At 47.7% G+C, this 19,591-nt stretch overlaps 10 protein-coding genes across 10 annotated transcripts; 6 read left to right on the forward strand and 4 right to left on the reverse strand.

Moving 5' to 3' along the window:
* Window positions 1-48: 48 nt before the first annotated feature.
* On the forward strand, window positions 49-2,166 carry F5891DRAFT_1009246 (P-loop containing nucleoside triphosphate hydrolase protein). Its single transcript, XM_041360578.1, has 11 exons — window positions 49-139; window positions 187-267; window positions 321-358; window positions 412-485; window positions 536-628; window positions 683-785; window positions 834-1,120; window positions 1,178-1,418; window positions 1,479-1,761; window positions 1,811-1,956; window positions 2,010-2,166. Exons 1-11 carry the CDS (start codon window positions 97-99, stop codon window positions 2,031-2,033), a joined length of 1,413 nt encoding a protein of 470 aa, XP_041230991.1. The 5' UTR covers window positions 49-96; the 3' UTR covers window positions 2,034-2,166.
* Window positions 2,167-3,390, reverse strand: F5891DRAFT_1009253 (uncharacterized protein). The gene is made up of 6 exons (XM_041360579.1): window positions 3,016-3,390; window positions 2,836-2,963; window positions 2,712-2,778; window positions 2,591-2,662; window positions 2,528-2,537; window positions 2,167-2,479 (listed from the first exon to the last, which is right to left on the reverse strand). The coding sequence occupies exons 1-6, from the start codon at window positions 3,317-3,319 to the stop codon at window positions 2,395-2,397; spliced, it is 666 nt and encodes a 221-aa protein (XP_041230992.1). The 5' UTR covers window positions 3,320-3,390; the 3' UTR covers window positions 2,167-2,394.
* Window positions 3,391-4,346, reverse strand: F5891DRAFT_1009254 (uncharacterized protein). Its single transcript, XM_041360580.1, has 4 exons — window positions 4,136-4,346; window positions 3,992-4,088; window positions 3,910-3,934; window positions 3,391-3,855 (listed from the first exon to the last, which is right to left on the reverse strand). Exons 1-4 carry the CDS (start codon window positions 4,197-4,199, stop codon window positions 3,796-3,798), a joined length of 246 nt encoding a protein of 81 aa, XP_041230993.1. The 5' UTR covers window positions 4,200-4,346; the 3' UTR covers window positions 3,391-3,795.
* A 372-nt stretch (window positions 4,347-4,718) lies between these two features.
* F5891DRAFT_1139452 (uncharacterized protein) lies at window positions 4,719-6,712 on the forward strand. The gene is made up of 2 exons (XM_041364871.1): window positions 4,719-5,000; window positions 5,055-6,712. Exons 1-2 carry the CDS (start codon window positions 4,800-4,802, stop codon window positions 6,366-6,368), a joined length of 1,515 nt encoding a protein of 504 aa, XP_041230994.1. The 5' UTR covers window positions 4,719-4,799; the 3' UTR covers window positions 6,369-6,712.
* Window positions 6,708-8,476, forward strand: F5891DRAFT_1009261 (uncharacterized protein). The gene is made up of 4 exons (XM_041360581.1): window positions 6,708-7,010; window positions 7,066-7,128; window positions 7,175-7,395; window positions 7,455-8,476. The coding sequence occupies exons 1-4, from the start codon at window positions 6,930-6,932 to the stop codon at window positions 8,293-8,295; spliced, it is 1,206 nt and encodes a 401-aa protein (XP_041230995.1). The 5' UTR covers window positions 6,708-6,929; the 3' UTR covers window positions 8,296-8,476.
* A 1,602-nt stretch (window positions 8,477-10,078) lies between these two features.
* On the forward strand, window positions 10,079-11,881 carry F5891DRAFT_1183367 (DnaJ domain-containing protein; the record flags this gene model as incomplete). Its single annotated transcript, XM_041366270.1, has 5 exons — window positions 10,079-10,174; window positions 10,225-10,290; window positions 10,347-11,113; window positions 11,163-11,762; window positions 11,812-11,881. The coding sequence occupies 5 exons, from the start codon at window positions 10,079-10,081 to the stop codon at window positions 11,879-11,881; spliced, it is 1,599 nt and encodes a 532-aa protein (XP_041230996.1).
* A 475-nt stretch (window positions 11,882-12,356) lies between these two features.
* On the forward strand, window positions 12,357-13,228 carry F5891DRAFT_1009278 (uncharacterized protein). The gene is made up of 3 exons (XM_041360582.1): window positions 12,357-12,668; window positions 12,734-13,050; window positions 13,100-13,228. The coding sequence occupies exons 1-3, from the start codon at window positions 12,392-12,394 to the stop codon at window positions 13,163-13,165; spliced, it is 660 nt and encodes a 219-aa protein (XP_041230997.1). The 5' UTR covers window positions 12,357-12,391; the 3' UTR covers window positions 13,166-13,228.
* Window positions 13,229-13,966: 738 nt separating this feature from the next.
* Window positions 13,967-15,467, forward strand: F5891DRAFT_689594 (uncharacterized protein). Its single transcript, XM_041372804.1, has 6 exons — window positions 13,967-14,168; window positions 14,228-14,355; window positions 14,402-14,559; window positions 14,610-14,647; window positions 14,705-14,895; window positions 14,946-15,467. Exons 1-6 carry the CDS (start codon window positions 14,109-14,111, stop codon window positions 15,235-15,237), a joined length of 867 nt encoding a protein of 288 aa, XP_041230998.1. The 5' UTR covers window positions 13,967-14,108; the 3' UTR covers window positions 15,238-15,467.
* F5891DRAFT_1102966 (armadillo-type protein) lies at window positions 15,352-17,762 on the reverse strand. The gene is made up of 6 exons (XM_041363609.1): window positions 17,434-17,762; window positions 16,872-17,377; window positions 16,733-16,813; window positions 16,077-16,683; window positions 15,889-16,020; window positions 15,352-15,832 (listed from the first exon to the last, which is right to left on the reverse strand). The coding sequence occupies exons 1-6, from the start codon at window positions 17,683-17,685 to the stop codon at window positions 15,560-15,562; spliced, it is 1,851 nt and encodes a 616-aa protein (XP_041230999.1). The 5' UTR covers window positions 17,686-17,762; the 3' UTR covers window positions 15,352-15,559.
* Window positions 17,763-18,932: 1,170 nt separating this feature from the next.
* Window positions 18,933-19,587, reverse strand: F5891DRAFT_689620 (uncharacterized protein). The gene is made up of 2 exons (XM_041372805.1): window positions 19,351-19,587; window positions 18,933-19,300 (listed from the first exon to the last, which is right to left on the reverse strand). Exons 1-2 carry the CDS (start codon window positions 19,534-19,536, stop codon window positions 19,160-19,162), a joined length of 327 nt encoding a protein of 108 aa, XP_041231000.1. The 5' UTR covers window positions 19,537-19,587; the 3' UTR covers window positions 18,933-19,159.
* Window positions 19,588-19,591: the final 4 nt, after the last annotated feature.

Raw genomic sequence — 19,591 nt, forward strand, 5'->3', positions numbered from 1 at the left:
TGTAAAGTTAGATCTGATTCGTCTCGGTTTTAGTTTACCTTCCATAATCGGACGAACTCAAACCTTCATTCACATCTTTCGCTCTAACCATCACTCATGGAGAAGGACGCAGACGGTTTTTATACCCCGAAACTGGAAGGTTTGTGACATATCGCTACTAGGTACCATAAACTTGACATTTTGCAGCTTCTGCGCCACTTGCACAGGCTGAAAGCAAGGATACGAAGGAGGAGGAGGAGCAGCCTGAGCCTATTCCATCTTCAAGTTGTGCGTGCAGGTCACGTCGTTGTCCCGCAGCGAAACTGATGCTATACTCTTAGCTAGAACTGACTTGATTGCGTCGACATTCGAGGTCACGGTACGTTTAGGAGCCGTAATACTAAATTGTTAAATAACTCACTATATTTTCAGGTCACACTTGCAGACCAGCAGGCCGACCCGAATTCTCCTCTATTTAGCGCCAAGACATTTGAGGAGCTTGGACTGTGCGTTGTCGTATCCTACCATTTTATGCATCTCTAACGATTCATCGTAGCCATCAAGATTTATTGAAGGGTCTCTATGATCTTGGTTTCTCGAAGCCATCGAAGATCCAAGAGCGTGCACTGCCGTTACTGCTCGCGAATCCGTGGGTAGATCAGTTCGTGTAACATGGAACTATGTTACTGATCACTACCTCAAGTCCTCAGAACATGATCGGACAATCGCAATCTGGCACAGGCAAAACGGCTGCATTTGTGCTTACCATGCTGAGTCGTGTAGATTTCTCCAAGAACAAGACACAGGTCAGTTCTATGTGCATCTTTACAGCTCTCCGTTAAGACTGGTTACAGGCACTATGTCTAGCTCCTTCACGAGAACTTGCACGTCAGATTATGAGTGTTGTCGTTGCTATGGGCAAATTTACTCCAGTTCAAACGGAATACGCAATAAAGGATAATCTTCCCAAGGGCACATCACGGATAACTGCACACATTGTCGTCGGGACTCCCGGAACAATGACAGATCTTTTAAGACGAAAGGTCATCGATACATCTGAAGTCAAGGTCTTCGTTCTCGATGAAGCAGATAACATGCTTGATCAGGATGGACTCGGTGACCAAACACTGCGGGTAAAGAAGTGAGTATGTTTTTCTCTCGTTTGGGCTGCAATTCACAAAAAACAAATCGATGTAAGCCTCATTCCCCGAACAGGCGTTCAAATTATCCTGTTTTCGGCAACATTCCCCGATCACGTCCGCAATTTCGCTAGTAAATTCGCTCCCAGTGCGAACAAGATCGAGCTTCAGAGGGAGGAACTCTCTGTGGAAGGCATCCGGCAATTTTACATGGATTGTAGAAATGAAGAACACAAATACGATATCCTCGTGTCCCTGTACCAGCTTTTGACGATCGGTCAGAGTATCATCTTCTGCCAGGTTAGCACGATGGCGCCCGCCTCGTCGTACCTTACTGACCACTCCCTTTGCTCTTCCTAGCATCGCCATACAGCAGATAGAATATCACAACGCATGTCAGCCGAGGGTCACAAAGTGGCATCACTGCATGGTGCCAAGGACGCCGGAGAACGTGACGCTATTATTGACAACTTCCGTGAAGGACGGGACAAAGTTCTTATCACGACAAATGTCATCGCACGTGGCATCGACATCATGCAGGTCAACATGGTAGTGAATTACGACTTGCCATTGATGAATGAGCGTGGAAATCAACACTCCCATGACGCAAGACCCGACGTTGAGACGTACATCCACCGTATTGGTAAGGAGTTTCCAAGATTTGTTCCGTGCCTTACTAACAACTCTGTAAGGCCGCACTGGTCGTTTCGGACGCAAGGGTATCTCAATAAACTTTGTACATGACCGCCAAACCTGGTCACAGATGGAGGAGATTGAAAAAACACTGGGTAAGAAGATTATCCGAATAGAGACCAACGATCTGGAGGAGATGGAAGAGGTGCGTGGATAATCTTTGATTCGCCTATCGCTACTGATTTCATTGCTCTGCAGAAAATGAAGAAGGCGTTGAAGTAATCTGTGCTTTTGTACTTGGATGTGGATTCTCTGTTGTATTCTCTAATCATGTTATGTCGCCCTTAATCGGCCAAATGTTCATGGCTGGATGGAAGTTTCAATTGTGTGCAGTTTTGTACTGTGATCTCTGGATCTGAGTGTGGACCACGGACTGAGGAAATAGTAGAAAGCGGGTGCATGTGGCACTCGGCAAAAACGGCATATATATCTACGCGAGGCCTAGTAACATGCTTCATGTAACAATGGTAAACCATTGGAAGGATTGGGTGTTGACCTTTCTTTTGGGTACCAGCAAGTTGATCTCGATATGGGATCGAGTGAGCAGCCCAGAAGAGTCCGAAATTTCATTGACATATTGAAGCTATGGGTGACTGCCAGACGTAACGAGTGCGCTAGTAACGTGGTATAGAGATCCTAGACCAGGAATAGGGACCTCTTTTGATTGTCTGCAAAATGTTGTGAGCGGCAACACAGAATTATCGGAGCAAACTTACAGCTCGCGCACTACAATAAGGAAATCGTTAAGAATAGTGAACGCGTGATTGGTTTATGCTCACCTCGAATTACAAAATTGGCCAAGACTGCGAAGAACAGAAGTGCGCTGATAAGGACAGGTCCAACGATGTGGTCTAGGAATTAACAGTGAGCTTGGATCTACTATGAAGCTGTCAGATTAACCGTAATGCCCAGGGTCGCGTTTGCGAATCATAGTGATCCTATTCTGATAGATTACAAAACCGTAGACCTAAACTCGCAGCATGAGCATCGGTTTATTGCAAATAGCAGACTTGGGGGTGTTTACCAAAACACCGATGCTAATCAAGGCATAAGTATATGCAAATCTTTGGGCTACAATGTCTTTCGACGCATTGAAGAGGGCAAGCGCCAAAGTTCCCAGTAGCACAGCAAGATTCAGCCAGGATATCCATGCTTTGATTGGCGTTAGAAAATGACACGAGAGAGGAAGAGGATGAATGCTAACTCCTTTCATTGGCGAACCATACCTTTCCCTCGATCTTCAGAGACGTCGCCACCTTCTTCGGAACACGTATCTGAGGCGGAACAGAGTTGATGGCATTGTAATCTCTGATGGTAGGTCTTTGCCCATCAATGTCGTGCTCCACGTCTGGGATATCATCTTCTCTTGTGTAACGCACGGGCCGTTGGGTGTTTTCGGGAAGAGTGGCTAACGCGGATGAAGAGAACGGAAAAACTGCAGTCCATGATCGCCTAAACAGGCCAACGTGCGCGTTATCTTCGTCTTCGGGCGGTTTATTAGAGGCCATGGTTTACACAGTGCTGTTAACTTGGAAGTTGGGACTCCCGGGCCAAGGAGGAGGTTGATTACTAATAATCCTGTACTTGTACTTGACTTCCGTCGAGATCTTTGCTCTCGAGTCGCAATTTTTTTTTTCACTTATATTGTTCACAGCGGGGCAAATTACAATGTCTTGTTTTTCTCGTCAACAGGTCACAGAGGACTTGAAGAGTATGACATGCGGTACCATCAGTACGTCACACATTTTCTTTCAGAAGGCCAACTCTACGGCGCCACACTCCAAAAAATCAGAGGCGAGGCCTTGATATCATTTTGGACTCTACTATTCTTAGAATGCAAGATATGAGGCCTCAGGCCTGAACTCTCGCCGTAAACTCGTGACGAGTCTGGAACTCGTCCGAGGCAATTGGAATTCTTAAGGAAGGCCAAGGTCGTTTTATGGGCTCTTGGACCGTGTCCTCAGAAGAGAGCCTCCGACTTGAATTAAAGGGTCTGCACGTCGTTGACGACTTGAATGTGTACGACCGCAACTGCAAGGTTAAGTACGTTACTGCGTAGAACACTCCAAGCCAGGCAAATGACACCAACCGCAACAGGCATGACTACGACGGTTATGTTTGGTCTACAGTCTTCAATGTCAACCTCGATACATACAAAATTCAATGGTATGACTCCACACCTCTGTGTGCCGTAGTCTGCCCAGGCCTCAATCATAAGCAGAAGTACCGCCTGGATTGCAAAGCTGATGCCGTTGGTCAAGAGCACAATTGAATTGACTATGTAGATGGGTCACCATGAAAGATCTCGAGTTGAGTCCACTAACTGTTTCTCATCTTGCCGAGATAGGGCAGCACACAATCTGTGTTGCTACCCGCAAGGGCTGGCATGGATCGTAGCCTGCCAGGAAGAGCGAGCTCTGAGACGGTCCGAAGTTAAAACCAGGAAAAGCATTGTTCCCTAGTAAGAAATGAGCTAGTCCCATTCAGTCACTGGTTCTTGTTCACAAAACTTGTACCAATGCTATTTCACTTACAATATAGCAGAGATAAAAGGACCAGAGCTCAACACGCGAAGTATCGAGGAGGCGGGTACGTCAAGCTCGCTGGCGGGCTTCTGGCTTGCTGTCATGTTGATAATGACAGCTGGACACTGGTCGCAGGTGCGCAATACAGAGTCTGTACCGCACACGGACGGGTCACAAGCAGGAAGGTTATATCAATTAATTTCGGGATGAGTCATTATACATGCGAGGCTGTAGTAACTCGAGCAAAACTCCAGTGCTAGAGAACCCTTTGAAGGAGAGTGAAAGCTAGCGCCAGCAAATAACCAATATTTGCCGGATGGGTGTGCATCGTGTGTTTTACTGAAGGTTACCAGATTTAACGTTTAACGTTTAACGGTTGACTGCAAAATGAGACTGACATCATAATCAGGGTGTGAAGTGGCTGTGAAAATTGGAACTTCTCCTTCATGATCGATCATCTACCATGCACGCAGCCTTGGGAAACCTTGAAGTAATCCACACAATCTGTTCATACATCCAACTTGGGTCACTTCCTGCGTTTGCATCCACATGCCGCGCGTTTGAGCGTCTAGCACTTGATATTCTTTGGAGGGATCTGCAGTCCCCGGAGCCTCTTATCAAATGTTTACCAAGTGACTTGTTTGGCACTGATCGAGGACGTATGGTAGGTGCCCAGGTTTGGTGTGATTTGTGGGCTTCAGGCTGAGTTCATTTCCAGGTATTACAAAAACCTCTTGACGGCATGATGTGGGATACTCTTTGCAAATACACGTCTCGCGTACACTCAATCATTGCAACACAATCGCGCCGCTTTGAGGCCATCGTCGAGCCTCTCGGTTCTCTAATGTTATCCTTTCCTTCAACACCTGCGTCCTTGTTTCCGAACCTTCGCAAATTATCATGGTCTGCCAATGGAACTCGCGGCGCTACAGAGTTTTTGCGCATGGCTTTGGTACCCTCCCTATTGGTCTTGGACGTGCAAATCTCTTCAACTTCTTCTGTCTTTCTCTCGGTCCTTTCGTCTGTTGGGGCCTTGTGTCCTCATCTCCGGGATATGGCTTTGAGAATTCGACCTGCAACCGACGAGTTCTTTCGTAAGATCTCACCCTTCGTCACACCACCTATTTCCCAGCTCCACCATCTTCACTCGTTATCGGTATGGGATCCAGGCAACCAAGGCATCGAACATATTATGCAGCTACGAGCTCTGCGGTCACTTTGCTTGGACTTGAGGACATTTTCGGCTTCCGAGAGAAAGTCGCGTTTAGAATTGCCCGGCTTTCACGATTTAAAAATTTTGGGCCTTTCTACCGATACGTTCGAGCGTGCCTTGAACTTCTTGAGTTCACTTCGGGTCATAGAAAGCAAAGAGATTAAGATTGACTATGGCGTTGCTCATTCTTCCTCAAGTGGATCCACGACGTTATCCCAGTTCTTCACCATTCTCCGAGAGAGATGCGACACCGACAGACTTGAAGATTTTACTCTTCTTGGAAACTCTGGAAAGATACGCGCAGAACCGGGTGTCTTCATGCCATTGCGAGCATGCCGCAACCTAACTCAACTGTCCGTCGAGAGGGGCTGTGACATTTCCATATCTGATGAGGAACTCTGCCAGCTGGTGAGAGACTGGCCAAAGCTCGACGTACTCAAAATCAGCTGCTATAATCCCGTCGGTAACACCACAATGCCCACGTTACATGGGTTAATCGAATTACTTCGGCTCTGCCCCATTCTGACTTCTCTCGCTCTTGTTATTGATGCCACCAAGCTGGACGGAATAGATCTCAAAACTCCCGGCGGTGGAATCTGCAACAAGTATCTCAAACACCTCGTCTTCGGAAATTCACCGGTCGAGACACCACTAAAGGTGGCTCTCATCCTCAGCGGCATCTTTCCCAACTTGGAGCAGGTGAACCTTGATTGTGCAGATGCAATGCAGACAAAATGGACAAATATAAAACAATGGGCGTTAGTCAACAGTTTTCTTGATGGCTTTGGCATTGTACGGAAGCGATGCACCAAAGTATGACGTTGTCGTCTGACTGTGATGTTGGATTCAACTTCGTCAGCATTAGTATAGAATTCCTTCCTTCATCATCACGTGTCTCATAGCATACAGTCCCGCATCGCTTTGTCCCTCAGTCGTTGTTCCACAACACTGAGGTATGTTTTCTTCGTCTCTAGCTATCACGCCGAGTCTTACAATAGTACCTTCAGCGTGTCCGTCTCTCAGTTCCAATATGTGACAGTTCTTGAATGATCGCCTCCACTTTTATTTATGCCCAATGTTTTTGTGTCGTTTTCAAGTCATTATATGAGTAGTTTTTGTTCTGGGTGAGTCGATAACTTAAATATGCCGTTGTGTCACATGCCGTCAGGTCCATGGACTTATCTTCCCACGTATGCCCTACCATGAGTCGGAGTTGACGTCAGTGACTCGGACGGTTCTGGGGTGTTCTGGGGAAATCAAAACAGAGATCTTGAACTTTCCTGAATTTGAGGAATAATTCACAGCCGCAGGGCTATATAGTGTTGAACTTCCAACTCAAGTAAGTCACATCTAGTACAACGACCAAGTACATTCCCAAGTATGGGTGCCGACTACTACAAGACCTTGGGTATTTCTCGAGATGCCGGGGAGGATGAAATCAAGAAGGCATACAAGAAAATGGTATGTGATACTTTTCACATGCTCGCACCTGTTCAAGTTGACGTCTTGTTTGCAGGCTCTGAAATGGCATCCAGACCGCAATGGAGGGTCTGAAGAATCCTCAAAGAAGTTCAAGGAGGTAAGTGGGATATCTCGCTTTATGCTCCTAGCTGACGGGTTATTAGATTTCAGAAGCATTTGAAGTCCTCAGTGACAAGAACAAGCGAACCATATATGACCAAGTTGGTGAAGAGGGTCTCAAAGGTGGAGGAGGGTCTGCCCCTGGCGCTGGATTCCCTGGCTTTGCGGGTAGTTCAGGAGGCTTCCCAGGGGGGGCCACATTTAGATTCACATCTAGCCCCGGGGGTAATGGGTTTGCGCCAAGTGACCCGCAAAAAATATTCGAGTAAGTAACATGCATGCATTGTCCAGCATTCAACATTTAGTAACTAAACGTTTTTGTAGACAAATATTCAGCCAATTTGGCGGAGGCTTCGGAGGCATGGGTGGCTCTGGAGGTATGGGTGGTATGGGTGGCTCTCCAATGTTCGGTGGCATGGGCGGTCCTTCAGGTTTTGGTGGCACGAGCGGTGGCAGGAGTGGTACGAGTGGCATGGGCAGAAGTCCAAACATTTTTGATGACGACGATATAGGTGGTGGCGGGTCTTTCTTTGGAATGCCGGGGAGCATGCCATCGGAGCGACCATCTCCTAGACATCAATCATCGACGTCGACGTCAACCTCAGCCCCAGCCCCAGCCCCAGCCCCTTCAGAAACTACTCGCCCACTGAAGCTCTCACTTGAAGAACTATTTACAGGTACGACCAAACACCTGAAGGTCGGCAGACGATTATTGGGGGGCTCTACGGAGGAAAAGGTGCTTGAAATCCAGGTTCTCCCGGGCTGGAAGAGCGGCACAAAGATACGTTTCCCTCGAGCCGGCAATGAGCAGCCGAACGGGGAGGCACAAGATCTAGTATTCGTGGTGGAGGAGAAACCCCATGATGTTTTCACACGGGAAGGAGATGATCTGATTTGCCGTCTCAGGATACCCTTGGTGGAGGCACTCACAGGCGTAGACGGAAAGAAGACCATCGTGGCTCTGGACGGCCGAAAATTGCAAATCTCGTTGCCTGGTGGCGTGGTGAAGCCCAATCAGGAGATAAGAATTCCCAACGAAGGGATGCCGATTAGAAAGCAGGGCAGCATGAAGAAGAAAGGAGACCTCATAGTACGGTGTGATGTCGTATTCCCAGACCGTCTTACGCCCTCACAGAAAGAGGGGCTGAAGAAGTTGTTGGGGTAATCATTTATCAGGGCATCATCTACCTCCACTCGTTAGATTAGCATATCAACTGTACTTTTTAATTCATTTCACGATTAGTCTCATGAGATATGATTACTGTTACACCCAACGTGTCATACAATAAGCGTCTAGATAGTGACATTCAAAGGTGTTCAGGAGCAGACCACGAATCAGGAGACTAAATGACTTACATTTATTGAGGTACAACGACAACATCACAGGGAGTGATGATCATCGAATTGCAGTGCCGGAAGCCGGTGACATTGTAGAGTTCCACTCCGCGGTCGATAGGACAATAGGATGGCCCGGATCATAGAGATCAATACAAACATAGAACAAGCATGTTTGACAAATAGACAACTCGATCAACATTCCCGCGAATAGTGAGGGTGATTCTCCCGCGAATGAATTGTATAGCACTCACTTTGACTGTGGAGCCCGCGTGGAGCGGAAATCCAAACACCGATGAGGATGCCCGTTTGACAGACTGACCTAGAATAGTTATGAGCGAGACCAGTAACAAGCTAGTACCTGGGGCATGAGTCTCAAGAGAATGAAAGAAACGCTGGACGTGTGCGATGCCTACGAGTGTACCGGATTCTGTGATCCTTTGGAACGGTACATTGTCAAGGGTTGACATCACGGGCCTTTGCGCCAATACACTCCACTAAAGTGCGTAGGTGACAAATAGCGAACTGCCTCGCAGCGATTCAAAACACCGTCCGTCTTAATACGCGCCCAGGATTGATGAGACGCGGAGTCCCGATAGCATTGGGGTAAAGCTATGAATATAAGAGACACGAGGCGGCACTGCTGCGAGCAACCCGGAGCATTCATGGGTGACCGACGGGGTATGATTCATAAAAGTCTTAGACTTACGGCCTTCAATATGGTGTGGGGTAACCTGAAACTAGAGACGGTGATGAACGAAAGGTCCTCGGAGGAGATTGTGTAGAGAGAAGCTGCTGCGTTAAGACTCAGCTGAACCAAGGACGTTAACTTGAAGCTTATGAAAGCAGCGGAGAACCGAACAAAACCTTGTCACACACCTCGAGGACAGATGACGTTCCAGGAATTCACTGGCCAGGCTCTCTGGGAAATCTGTTGTTCAATTGATATAACCACGGATTGATGGAGTGATGATGCATTGATGACGATTCTGGTCAGCTGTCGACCAACTTGATGTTTTCCAATGATCGATTGTCGGCCTCTAGTGGGGCGAGATCCTGATCAAGGCACGATGTCGGATGGAGTATTCTACTAACACCGTGAAAAACCTTCTTAAAGCTTACGCGCACCGAAAAAGGAACGAGTTCAAGTAAGTAGAATTAGCCGTTAGTGCTCTTCTGACTACTATCTAGTGCCGCTAGCTGCGCCGCATAATGAAGAAACGCGATAAGCCACCAGGCGAACAAAAAAATGCAAGCTGTAGTGCAGTCCAATTATCATGTTGCACAGCAGCGCTAGCGTCCGACACACATTGATCATGCTTCGGGCGAGTAATTACTCATAACAACACGCGGAATTTCCGTGCTGAACATGAGGCAGAGTTGTTTTCAGTATGTGACCTGCAGGCAATCTGCGTTTCATGATCGCTTTAGAAGCTATCTACAAGTTGGAAAGTACGTTTCGGGTCGTTTTTAACGAGCCTTCTCTCTCACATATAAATGCTACCCTGCGTTACAAAAGGAGGACAATCCCTCCCCCACTCTTGGAGCCCTTCCTGCTTACCTCCCTGTGCAGCTTGCGAGCCTTGTAAACCCACTCTCATTACTCTCCGATGATGCCCGTAGCTGCTCGCCGACCAGAATATTATAATGCTCTTGGTCTCACTTTCGACGCTACAGACGAAGATATCAAAACTGCATACAAGAAACTGGTATGTTTCCGGCTTTCATTGTGCATAAACAGTACTCATCCTCTCAACAGGCCCTTCAATGGCACCCCGACCGTCATCAGTTCGGGAAAGAACACGCAGCGCAGATGTTTGTTGAAGTAAGCGGTGTAATCATCGTGTCCTCCAGTCTAACATTCAACATCATCATTGCCAGGTCAACACTGCCTACCATTCCTTGATGGATGGCACAGAAGGCATGGTTCCTTCCTGTGGAGACAGTGTCTCACCGTTATCTACGCCCACGGAAAGTGGCACAGCCAAAAGCTCTTCCGCGGAGCCACGACCACAAGCCAATGCACAGTTATCCCGTCATACAAAGTCGTCAAGCTCACAGAAGAGTGAGCAGACACTCAATCAGTTCTCCTCCACTTTCGTTCCTGGCTCTGACGCCGAAAAACTTTCCCAGCCTAGTTCGTCAGACGACAAAACCACTCATTATGCCTCACACGACCATCACTCCAATCTAAAACACCACTCCCATAAGCCTTCTAGCACAGGCAGCAATGGCAGCAATGGCTCTCGTTCCCGCTCCCGAACAAAATCATACGATAACTTACGTGATTTACCATCTGCACATGATCAAGCGCCGTCGTACGCCACGAGCGCTAGCCGTTCTCATAGTAGTCGCACGAGCATTCCCCACTCAAAGTCACATGACAATTTGCGTGACCCTTCACTCAATTCGCACGAGCCACGATCAGGACAAGCGCTTGCTCCGGTCTCACGCGACCCGAAGTCGGAGACTTTGAGCCGGTCTAAAAACAACCAAGGGGCTGGATCTACCTCCATATATTCCAAAGGTCGCACACGCGTTCCGAACGGTGCGAAATCACTGCGAAGTCAAACAGGCAATTTCTCGCGGCCTGTAATTCCACCGACATCATCTAAATTACACAAACTGTCTCGGCGCGGACTGGGAGAGTAAGTGATCTGTTTTCAACACTATCACAATTAATTTATTGTTCCATAGGGAACTACTTCAAAAGCTTTCCAAGGGGTCATCGAAGTACAAAAAAGAAGAGGGTTCAACTTACTCAGACGACGCTCCCACGTATGGTTCCCCGTTAAGACCCCTTGGTGCGCCTCGAGGCACATCCAAGGAGTGGCTGTTTCCACTTCCGCTGACCCTTCACGAGATGTATCATGGAACGGCTTTCCAATTTCTCATCACACGGGAGTTGTTATCCCGCAAAACAGAGCAAGTCGAGATCTATATCGATGTACCTCCGGGTATTCGAAGCGGAACTAGGATTGTCTGTCCCCGTACAGGTCACCAGCGGAAGGACGGGACTCTTCAGGACGTAATCTTCGTGGTTGAAGAGGTACCTCATGGTGGTTTCACTAGGGTAAAAGATGACCTGTTTGTGTATATTTGTGTGCCATGGATGGAGAGCCTCGCCGAGCTAGGGGCCGATATTTGTATAGACGGCATGGATGGGGAAGAAATTGTCTTCGCACTGCCCTATCCAATCTACGACAAGTCCACCGAAGGGCAATTATTGGTTAAAGGAGCGGGCATGCCGATTCGGGAAGGTCGAAAGACGATGGGACGCGGTGATTTGATTGTCAGGTAAGATTGCAGCTGCGGATATCGTGCCGTTGTCGTTGACAGTTCTTAGATGGCAGGTGGTGTTCTCGCACCCTAGCAAATGGGAGAACTTTAAGAAAGCTCTGCGTATCAAGGTTTAATCAATTGGGAAGTACATTATGGTTGTGATGGACATCTTATGGGAATATGTATACATATTGCATTGAACGCATGACGGCGTTATATGTCAGGAGGCATCGGAATACGCAACTAGCAATGTATAGTATTCATCAAGTATATGCCATGGACATTATCATTACGGAATAAAACACTCATTGTATCACTTCAATTCACGCACAGGAAGCACAGCACATTTCGGTCCAACAGCGGAAGTTAGGCGTATACGTAAGAACGACTTTGTCAAAATTGCAACTTGACCTAGACGCCTTTAATCTCTCAGCGTCCCCTCGACTCATCAATCTTAACAATATTCAGGGTCAACGGCCCAGCTAAGGTTCACAACGAAATTCCATAACGATGTGGCGTGCCATGTTCAGCGCTCAGCTTGCTGTTTGACCATCCTAGGGGTTCAATGCAAGTGATCACAATGTGGCTGTGCACGCCCCTGAGCTCAACGCCTGTCTGCACTCTTTACAACTCTACATCCAACAATGAACCAGTTATTCACAATTTACTTTGTATTCGCTTACATCGGCGAGCTACTTGCTGCAGGCATGGTCGGCTTTTTTGCCCCTGTTGGATTCCTGTCTCCATTCATGCTTAGCATAACTCTCTTATCCTTCCTACTTGCACTGCTTCATGTTCGCCTGGTGCACACAGTGTTGTCAGCACACAAAACCGATCCCCCCGTCCACAATTGCCTCTTGTCTCATGCAGCAATGGGTTCAGGATTTGTGGTGGTCTCAATCGAGGTTCGCTCTTACGACAGTGAGTACTAATCAAGCGTCCTAGTATCTGGAATTTGGATGACACTCATTGCCATGTTGCTGTAGTAACACACACCCTGCCGCTCAAAGGATATTTGAGAAATCTGATAATACCAGTGTATGCCTGCATATTACTTTGCATGATCATCTTCTATCGTTGGTCGCTAGGCTACTGCGCTGACAGGCAAGATTTGAGGTCGCTGGGGGATTTTTATGACTGCTTGCTCTCATGGTTTTCATCACGTATTGCGTCCCATACCAACACTCCGGAAACACTCCCCCAAACACTCTCCGAGCCATTCACCAACCACTTCGACACTCCCATGTCACCTGTAAGTCACACAGTGGGTACCTCGGACGTACTTCCCCAACCTTATTACCAGGTATGTTGCTGTTCTTCTTGCTGATTCGAGACTCAATTTATTATTATAGCTTTCAGACCTAGACCATAGAGAGAATAAGTCAGATGAAGAATCTTGCATTGGTCTCCAGGTGTAGACCTTGTACAGCAGCCAGCTACGCATGAAAGTGTCATTAGGCAGCAATTCAATGCTATTGCCATTTGTATCCATCCATGCGGCGAATGCGCCAAGTGCTTGATAGTTGTATTGTTCACTTTCAAGTCGTCTCTTTTATGGTGATGACCACACCACAACAGAAAGCGAGAGTAACGTCTTTTCAAGTCTCCACCTCGTAATGCGTACACCTGTCTCGGTAAGTAGCCACTCCACGCACTCTTTGAGTCACGCGCATGTCAAGATCCAACTTTGATCCTGCTATCAGGGCTGTTAGATTGGCAGATGCTGGGAGAAAAGTAGGACTTCTGCCAACTCGCTCGAGAGCTGGGTGGGCTTAGAACGGAACAGCAAGTTCTGCCTAGATCAGATACGCGGTGAAAGAAACATGAGATATTGAATTACATAAAGGTGCAAGCGCATTCGAGTCGTTCATCGACACATTTGTTACGTATATAAGCGCCACACGTGACACCAATGCCTTCCATCAAATCTCTTCGAACACCACCTGGCACCTACCAAGGTCGCGATCGATCGACGAGCTGTGTTAGACGAATATTGTGTCCACTGCAGGCGTACTCTTCGCAGGAAGCGCAAAGGCAGTTCCACTGCTTCAGAGCCCCCGGTCGGCGTGCCGTCTGAATCAAGTCGGAAAATGCAGCATCACCTGTGTAATGCACTGCAGGGAAGGGCTATCAGAAGGAGTCAGGTGAATCGACTAGTACTGACAAGTGCTTCCATTCCTCAGTGACGTGCAGAGACAAGATCTTGCCAGCAGCCACGTGACAAACCACGCCCATCCAACGCGTTTCTGACGCGTGTTTGCCCAGCTTACTAGTGGACCTACATAAAGTCAGCAGATCTGACGCCTCATTGATTGCAAGCCCTTTCTTTCAGTTCCCCTCCCTAACACCAGAAATTCAATAATGGCATCGTTCTTTCGTCGTCCTCCCAACAATTCGTGGACCGACCACCTACTTTTAAAAGTAAAGCCAATATATTGATAAAATCTGACCATTTTTGACGTTATGATGCTCACTTCCAGATGGCCAATATTGTTGGAGCGCTTTTCGTCATGGGAGCAAATGGCTACACAGTTATTTCTCCTTTGGATGTCTACTACTCAGGGAAAGAGACATACTTTACCCCTGCTCCCTGGGCATACTTCCTTTGGTGAGAAACATGCACGCTTCACGTGTCAGCCGCTTACCGCCAACAGGCCTGTCATTCACTTGCTGGTTCTTGGAACATGCACCTACCAGTTCTCAGGACGGGGTAAGGAACTCATTATCGACATCATCGGCTGGAATCTCCCGCTTCTCGACTTCCTGAATGCTATGTACATCTATTCCTGGACCAACCAGGAGTACAAATATGGTCGGTCATCTTGATTTTTCAGTCGTACAGTTTACTGACGTGCGTCATAGCTTTGGTTTTCATCGTCTTTACTTGTTCAGTCGTATCGGTAGGTCGTTATTTGCTACCTCCTAGTCGAACGACAGCAACTTGATTGTCTGTACAGAAAATTTACCGGCTTGTGAAGTTGAGCACTGTACGCAATATCTGCGACGAACTCTTCCTGCATCTTCCATTCTCCCTTTACCACGGCTGGACGACATGCTTGATCTTCACCACCGCCTTTGCGGCTTTCGGTGTGGATGCTGAAATCGAGCCAGTGAGGATCTGGACCAAAGTTTTCGTCTTCCTTAGCCTGTACGTCATACTTCACTTGATCTGGGTAATATCTGATCCCGTATTCCCAGGTTCACCCTCCAGACCATTGCATCCGCCTATGCGTACGCGTCCGCAGAAGGCGACCTTCCTGCTTGTCTCGCGGTCTCCTGGTTCATATGGGCTGTCTTTGTAAACCAGACGCCGGAAAAGTCGCCATTTGTGCACTGGTGTGCGCTTGGAGCTGCTATCCTGTCATTGTGCTGGCTCATGCGGAGTGCAATCGGTTTGGAGCTCAAGATTAGGAACAGAAACGCCAACAATGTTAGGTTTGGATTCAGCGGCAATGACAACGAGGGCTCTCGGCTTTTGGGAGGACATTAAGTGGAGGAATAGCATCGCAAGTGGAATGAGGTTGGGGCGTTGCGCGAGTTGGTGCCCTGTGGCGAGGAACACGTGTAGTTCTTTCTCTTTCAACCCTATCTTTGTACATCATATGGGCTCAAATATATGTTTGTGTTTTTAATAGCGGACAGTCCCTATCGACATTTTATCGATGTTAATTTATTGTGTTTCGTGCACCTATTCCAGGATGAGCAAAAAAAAGCATGGCTAAAAAGTACAACAGCAAAATGAAAGCCTTAAGATAAAGATTGAAATACACCGCTGTCATGAAGCTTCCAACTTCCCTGCACAGTACTTGCATTTATTCAAACTTGATAGGTTCAACCTTCTTGGGAGACGGCAGCCCAACAAAACCCGGAGGCCTCCTGGTCGGCGTACCCTGTGAGACTTGGCCTTGTCGCGTTGGTCTTTGTTGTTGACTGGCAATCGGCTTGGCTAATGCCAATGGAGGAGCACCGATCAGCCGTGATACAGTCCATGGCAGCTCGAATTTTGCAGCCCCTGCCCAGGCAATATACCGGGAAAGTTCGAGATGCAATGTTGGATAATACGTCACAGATGTCTTGCGCGATATCTATAGAACCAAATATAATGAATGTCCGTTCAGCTATCAGGCCAGGTTAACCTCACCAAAATGATCCGCTCAAATCCAGAAGCAAATAGGTCAGAGTGGAAGCGGTGCGCAGACATGTCGTGTTCCTTGGGCAGATTAAGCTCATGAACGGACTTGGCAATTGCATTGAGAAGTTTGAGGTGCATCGTCTGCTCGGAAAGGAATTGTAAGTCAGCTTCAGTTGTCGTGTACTTCATCCACTTACAAAGTATCCCATAGCTTCAAATTCGACACCTCCCGTCATGCCTCCAGGTGCTTTGGGTTTCTCCACCTTGCCCTCATCTACCTCTTCCAAGTTCCAGACTGTGTTATTCGGGTGACAGAATACCCAGAAGTAATCTCTGCAAACGTCCGAAAGCTCCTGAAGGTAAGTTTTGTAAATTCTTGGGCGATGTAGTGATTCAATAAAAGCATGAGGTGACACAGGCGAAGCAGGTGATTCAGTTGCAGGAGGCGCGGGTGTCAGAAGGAGAGCACGAATCAGCGAGTAGAAATTCTTGTGTGGTGCTGGGAAGGTGATGAGAGTCGAGGATGAGCGGCCCTCGGGTTCCCAAGCTTCGCGACGTGGACGGTTACCAGTAGATGGGAGCGACGAAGAAGGATACAACTCGAACAATATGAGCAACAATTCGACAATAAGCTGTCTCGTTGCCACATCTCCGGGCTTTTTGTCGGAGTAAAGCAAGGAGACTAGTTGCACGAACGGGGTCGGGCACGAGCTACGCAAGGCAAAGCAACCAATTGCAGAGGTCGATAGGGCCTTAAAGCATCGAAGTAATTCATATAACATCTGGTCATCATGTTGCTCTTCTCTGAACAAAAGATGAGAATGTGATTTGAAAATTGGAGGTATCGACTCACCGCCATTCAACTTCGAGTATCTCGTTCAATCGTGTAAGCATAGCATTGTAACCACCCAATTTCAGGAAGTCTTCCGACCAACTGATCAAAGTTCAATCAGCTAACATGGCACAAGAACTCCAAATCGCTCAGCACTCACATTGCGGACTCATTCCGTAGGAGTAGTCGGAGTTTCTTGACGATTTCTACTTCTAGCTGAGTGCTGGAAGTTGATGCCAATATACTACAGAATTTGACGGGAGTTATGTTCTTCACGAAGCCCTTCTCTTTGGATTTGCTCGTAATAAGGTCGCCTGAGATAACCGAGGAATTCTGACCCTGAGAGAATGTCCGTGTACCATCAACCGATAACCCACGGTCATGTCTTTGCCTGTCATCGAGAGCGTGCAGATCCGTCGTACTCTTTCCAGAGAGACCAGATATCCAACTGCCTTTCGTGGGCATCTGGTCATAGCTCATGGAAGGCGGAATAGGCGAGCCCATAGATTCGCTACTGCGGGCTTTTCTCAACGTCATTGGGGTGCTCGGTGGCCCAGACGTGGGGTTTGATGTTATAACGTGTGATGATTTTAGCATGGCCGCTTTAACGGTCGCATCCATGCCAGCTAGCTTTACCCGAACGGTGGAGGGAATTTGTAGCTCGTCCTGTGCGCATGCGCTATTAGATATCGTCGATTAATGTCATCACTGCACACTCCTACCAGTAGTTTGTCAAAGGCTTGGTTCATTACCACCGGCTCGACCACAAGATCCTGCGAGACCTTTACTGTCTTCATCTTTTCTTGCTTCGAATTACCCTTGTGAGTTCCCTTGCCTGATTTCGTCTGCGCAGGAGTGACAACATGATTGTCAGGTAGATTCTCCTTTCCGCTGAGTGGATCTCCAGGGCTCGTGACCATAGTGAACTCTGAAGAAGATATTCTTTTCGACGAAGGTAGAATTGCCTTGAACATGGCCGTAGATGCTTTGGTGTGTGTGTGTGTGTCGTAATCGTGGTCGTCAATGCAGAAATCAAAAGTAAAAGGTTTGTTGTGGCTGTGTCGTGACAAGCACACGGTTCGTCTTTTTGGACGCGACTGTCACGTGCATTTATTTTATGCTATTTGGCTTAACTTTTGACTTTAAGCGCCGACGCCCATGAAGTCGTCGCTATGAAGTTTTCTGGACGGTACCGTTAGGAATGTCAGGCAGTGATGGCATCAGGCCTTCAGCGCCCTTCATGACCGCCTGACGCTCGAGCCTCCTCACGTTGCTCCCACATGTGTCATGCCATCAATTTTCACTGCATAGATTCTTTAAGCAGACTGATGCGGCAAGTTTTTACCATATTATTGGTCCTTGTAGGTGCGCGCCCATGCCTCACATAGGAAATGCTAATTTCCGGTCGTTCGGTATATAGCTTTCACTCTTTGTTCTTGACGTGAACTAACTCTCCCTTTGTGCACAGACCCATTCCCCTGCTTGCATCGCACATATCTCGTCCTAGCGGCCCAGCGAGTTCTCCTTTTCTTTCAAACTCATCCTGCTAGTCATCAGGAACATCGCTCTCCTTAGAGACAGGACGTTGAAATGTGAGTCAAATTAATATTCCTCAAATTCAAAGCTCTACATTTTGTTAATCCAAGTACTGTAGGATGGTATCGTACGACCGATGCAATGGCCTTAAAATAACTAGGTGTGTATGATATACAGAGTGAAAACCCGTCAGAACTTAAACTAGTAGGACCAACTGGCGCCCTTGGATATGGAGCAGGTCTTGCCATTGGACTGTTCCTCCTTGACTATCCCGTTTTTGCCATGCAGTTTGCATGACTCGCAGAGCCTGATTGATGTTGCCAAAGCCACTGTGTTGGCCTTGCAACCGTGTTTTCAGAAACTCGCGCTTCATGGGATCGTCCACGAGGCACCCAGCCAGACATATAGGGGAACACTAGGCAGCGGTCGATATTTGACACGGGCAGCCGGTTCAATAATTGTACAATGACATCTATCGAATTCACGATCTCGGGCACTCCTGTGGCAAAGTCACGAACATTGCAAAATCACGTATCAATTCGACGCACCTGGATTAGGTTCACTGAGCACTGTGTGTAGGTAGAGGATGGTTGCTTCTCGGAAGATATCAGCTACTATCCTCCGAGTGTCATCCGCAGGAAGGGATGTACTTGCGTGTCCAGTAGGTGAATTTTGTGCATTGCCATGCTCAACAGCTCATTGACGATAGATCAGGATGTAATGGACGTTTGGTCCGCTTCTGTCGATAGCATTGTCTCTGTTTGGGTACGAAGATGTCGCTCGATAACGTCCCCTCGCCGAATGAGCTCTCTCATACTCAAAGAACCTTTACGAAGTTCTTGCATCTTCCAGCATGATAAAGTTGCTATCTCCGCGATACCAAGAAGTACTTCGTCTGGACAACCAGTTAAGCTATCCATACGAAGGGCTGACTCGTCGATGCCCTGCTGCGTTAAACCCCAGTAACCCGATCCTCCGCGGAACAGTCGCCGGTAGAAGGATAGGATGCTTTGGCGTCGTTTTCAGGGTTAGGGTTGACATAATATCACACCACTGCGAGCTTCAGGTGAGCTTAGTCTGCGCATAGTCGCTGTAAAACTCACCATCGTGGCTTTCAGTGCCAGTCGTGATGCCTCATTCATGTTTATCATCATCAACTTGGGGTTGTCGCTCGTTGTAATCCCCGTCCTTGCAAGCCATTCGCTCGCAATATCCAACATCGGGCGCCAATCTGTTACTCCACCTGACATGAGCGAGAAGCTCGACAATGTGGATGGCTGCATTCGCATCGGACTCGCTTAGCGTTGTTTGCTTGTTCTATAGAGTTGTTGGTGGGCACTATTA

The sequence above is a fragment of the Suillus fuscotomentosus genome (assembly GCF_016647785.1).
Source record: "Suillus fuscotomentosus strain FC203 chromosome Unknown F5891scaffold_7, whole genome shotgun sequence".
Lineage (NCBI taxonomy): Eukaryota > Fungi > Basidiomycota > Agaricomycetes > Boletales > Suillaceae > Suillus > Suillus fuscotomentosus.

Bases quoted from the DNA above. Each gene is read 5' to 3' on its own strand.
- F5891DRAFT_1009246 (XM_041360578.1), top strand. From the start codon at position 97: ATGGAGAAGGACGCAGACGGTTTTTATACCCCGAAACTGGAAG. The intron at 1,762-1,810 runs GTAAGGAGTTTC...CAACTCTGTAAG, and splicing joins GACGTACATCCACCGTATTG to GCCGCACTGGTCGTTTCGGA. The intron at 1,957-2,009 runs GTGCGTGGATAA...ATTGCTCTGCAG, and splicing joins ATCTGGAGGAGATGGAAGAG to AAAATGAAGAAGGCGTTGAA.
- F5891DRAFT_1009253 (XM_041360579.1), bottom strand. From the start codon at position 3,319: ATGGCCTCTAATAAACCGCCCGAAGACGAAGATAACGCGCACGTTGGC. The intron at 2,964-3,015 runs GTTAGCATTCAT...CGCCAATCAAAG, and splicing joins ATGGTTCGCCAATGAAAGGA to CATGGATATCCTGGCTGAAT. The intron at 2,663-2,711 runs GTTAATCTGACA...GTTAATTCCTAG, and splicing joins ACGCGACCCTGGGCATTACG to ACCACATCGTTGGACCTGTC.
- F5891DRAFT_1009254 (XM_041360580.1), bottom strand. From the start codon at position 4,199: ATGCCAGCCCTTGCGGGTAGCAACACAGATTGTGTGCTGCCCTATCTC. The intron at 4,089-4,135 runs GTTAGTGGACTC...CCATCTACATAG, and splicing joins TCTCGGCAAGATGAGAAACA to TCAATTCAATTGTGCTCTTG. The intron at 3,856-3,909 runs CCTGTTGCGGTT...CGCAGTAACGTA, and splicing joins ACATAACCGTCGTAGTCATG to CTTAACCTTGCAGTTGCGGT.
- F5891DRAFT_1139452 (XM_041364871.1), top strand. From the start codon at position 4,800: ATGCACGCAGCCTTGGGAAACCTTGAAGTAATCCACACAATCTGTTCA. The intron at 5,001-5,054 runs GTAGGTGCCCAG...GTTCATTTCCAG, and splicing joins GCACTGATCGAGGACGTATG to GTATTACAAAAACCTCTTGA.
- F5891DRAFT_1009261 (XM_041360581.1), top strand. From the start codon at position 6,930: ATGGGTGCCGACTACTACAAGACCTTGGGTATTTCTCGAGATGCCGGG. The intron at 7,129-7,174 runs GTAAGTGGGATA...ACGGGTTATTAG, and splicing joins CCTCAAAGAAGTTCAAGGAG to ATTTCAGAAGCATTTGAAGT. The intron at 7,396-7,454 runs GTAAGTAACATG...ACGTTTTTGTAG, and splicing joins GACCCGCAAAAAATATTCGA to ACAAATATTCAGCCAATTTG.
- F5891DRAFT_1009278 (XM_041360582.1), top strand. From the start codon at position 12,392: ATGAACCAGTTATTCACAATTTACTTTGTATTCGCTTACATCGGCGAG. The intron at 12,669-12,733 runs GTGAGTACTAAT...ATGTTGCTGTAG, and splicing joins CGAGGTTCGCTCTTACGACA to TAACACACACCCTGCCGCTC. The intron at 13,051-13,099 runs GTATGTTGCTGT...TTATTATTATAG, and splicing joins TTCCCCAACCTTATTACCAG to CTTTCAGACCTAGACCATAG.
- F5891DRAFT_689594 (XM_041372804.1), top strand. From the start codon at position 14,109: ATGGCATCGTTCTTTCGTCGTCCTCCCAACAATTCGTGGACCGACCAC. The intron at 14,169-14,227 runs GTAAAGCCAATA...GCTCACTTCCAG, and splicing joins CCGACCACCTACTTTTAAAA to ATGGCCAATATTGTTGGAGC. The intron at 14,560-14,609 runs GTCGGTCATCTT...CGTGCGTCATAG, and splicing joins CAACCAGGAGTACAAATATG to CTTTGGTTTTCATCGTCTTT.
- F5891DRAFT_1102966 (XM_041363609.1), bottom strand. From the start codon at position 17,685: ATGTTCAAGGCAATTCTACCTTCGTCGAAAAGAATATCTTCTTCAGAG. The intron at 16,814-16,871 runs GTGAGTGCTGAG...AACTTTGATCAG, and splicing joins CTACGGAATGAGTCCGCAAT to TTGGTCGGAAGACTTCCTGA. The intron at 16,021-16,076 runs GTAAGTGGATGA...CTTTCCGAGCAG, and splicing joins TTGAAGCTATGGGATACTTT to ACGATGCACCTCAAACTTCT.
- F5891DRAFT_689620 (XM_041372805.1), bottom strand. From the start codon at position 19,536: ATGCGAATGCAGCCATCCACATTGTCGAGCTTCTCGCTCATGTCAGGT. The intron at 19,301-19,350 runs GTGAGTTTTACA...TGAAGCTCGCAG, and splicing joins TGGCACTGAAAGCCACGATG to TGGTGTGATATTATGTCAAC.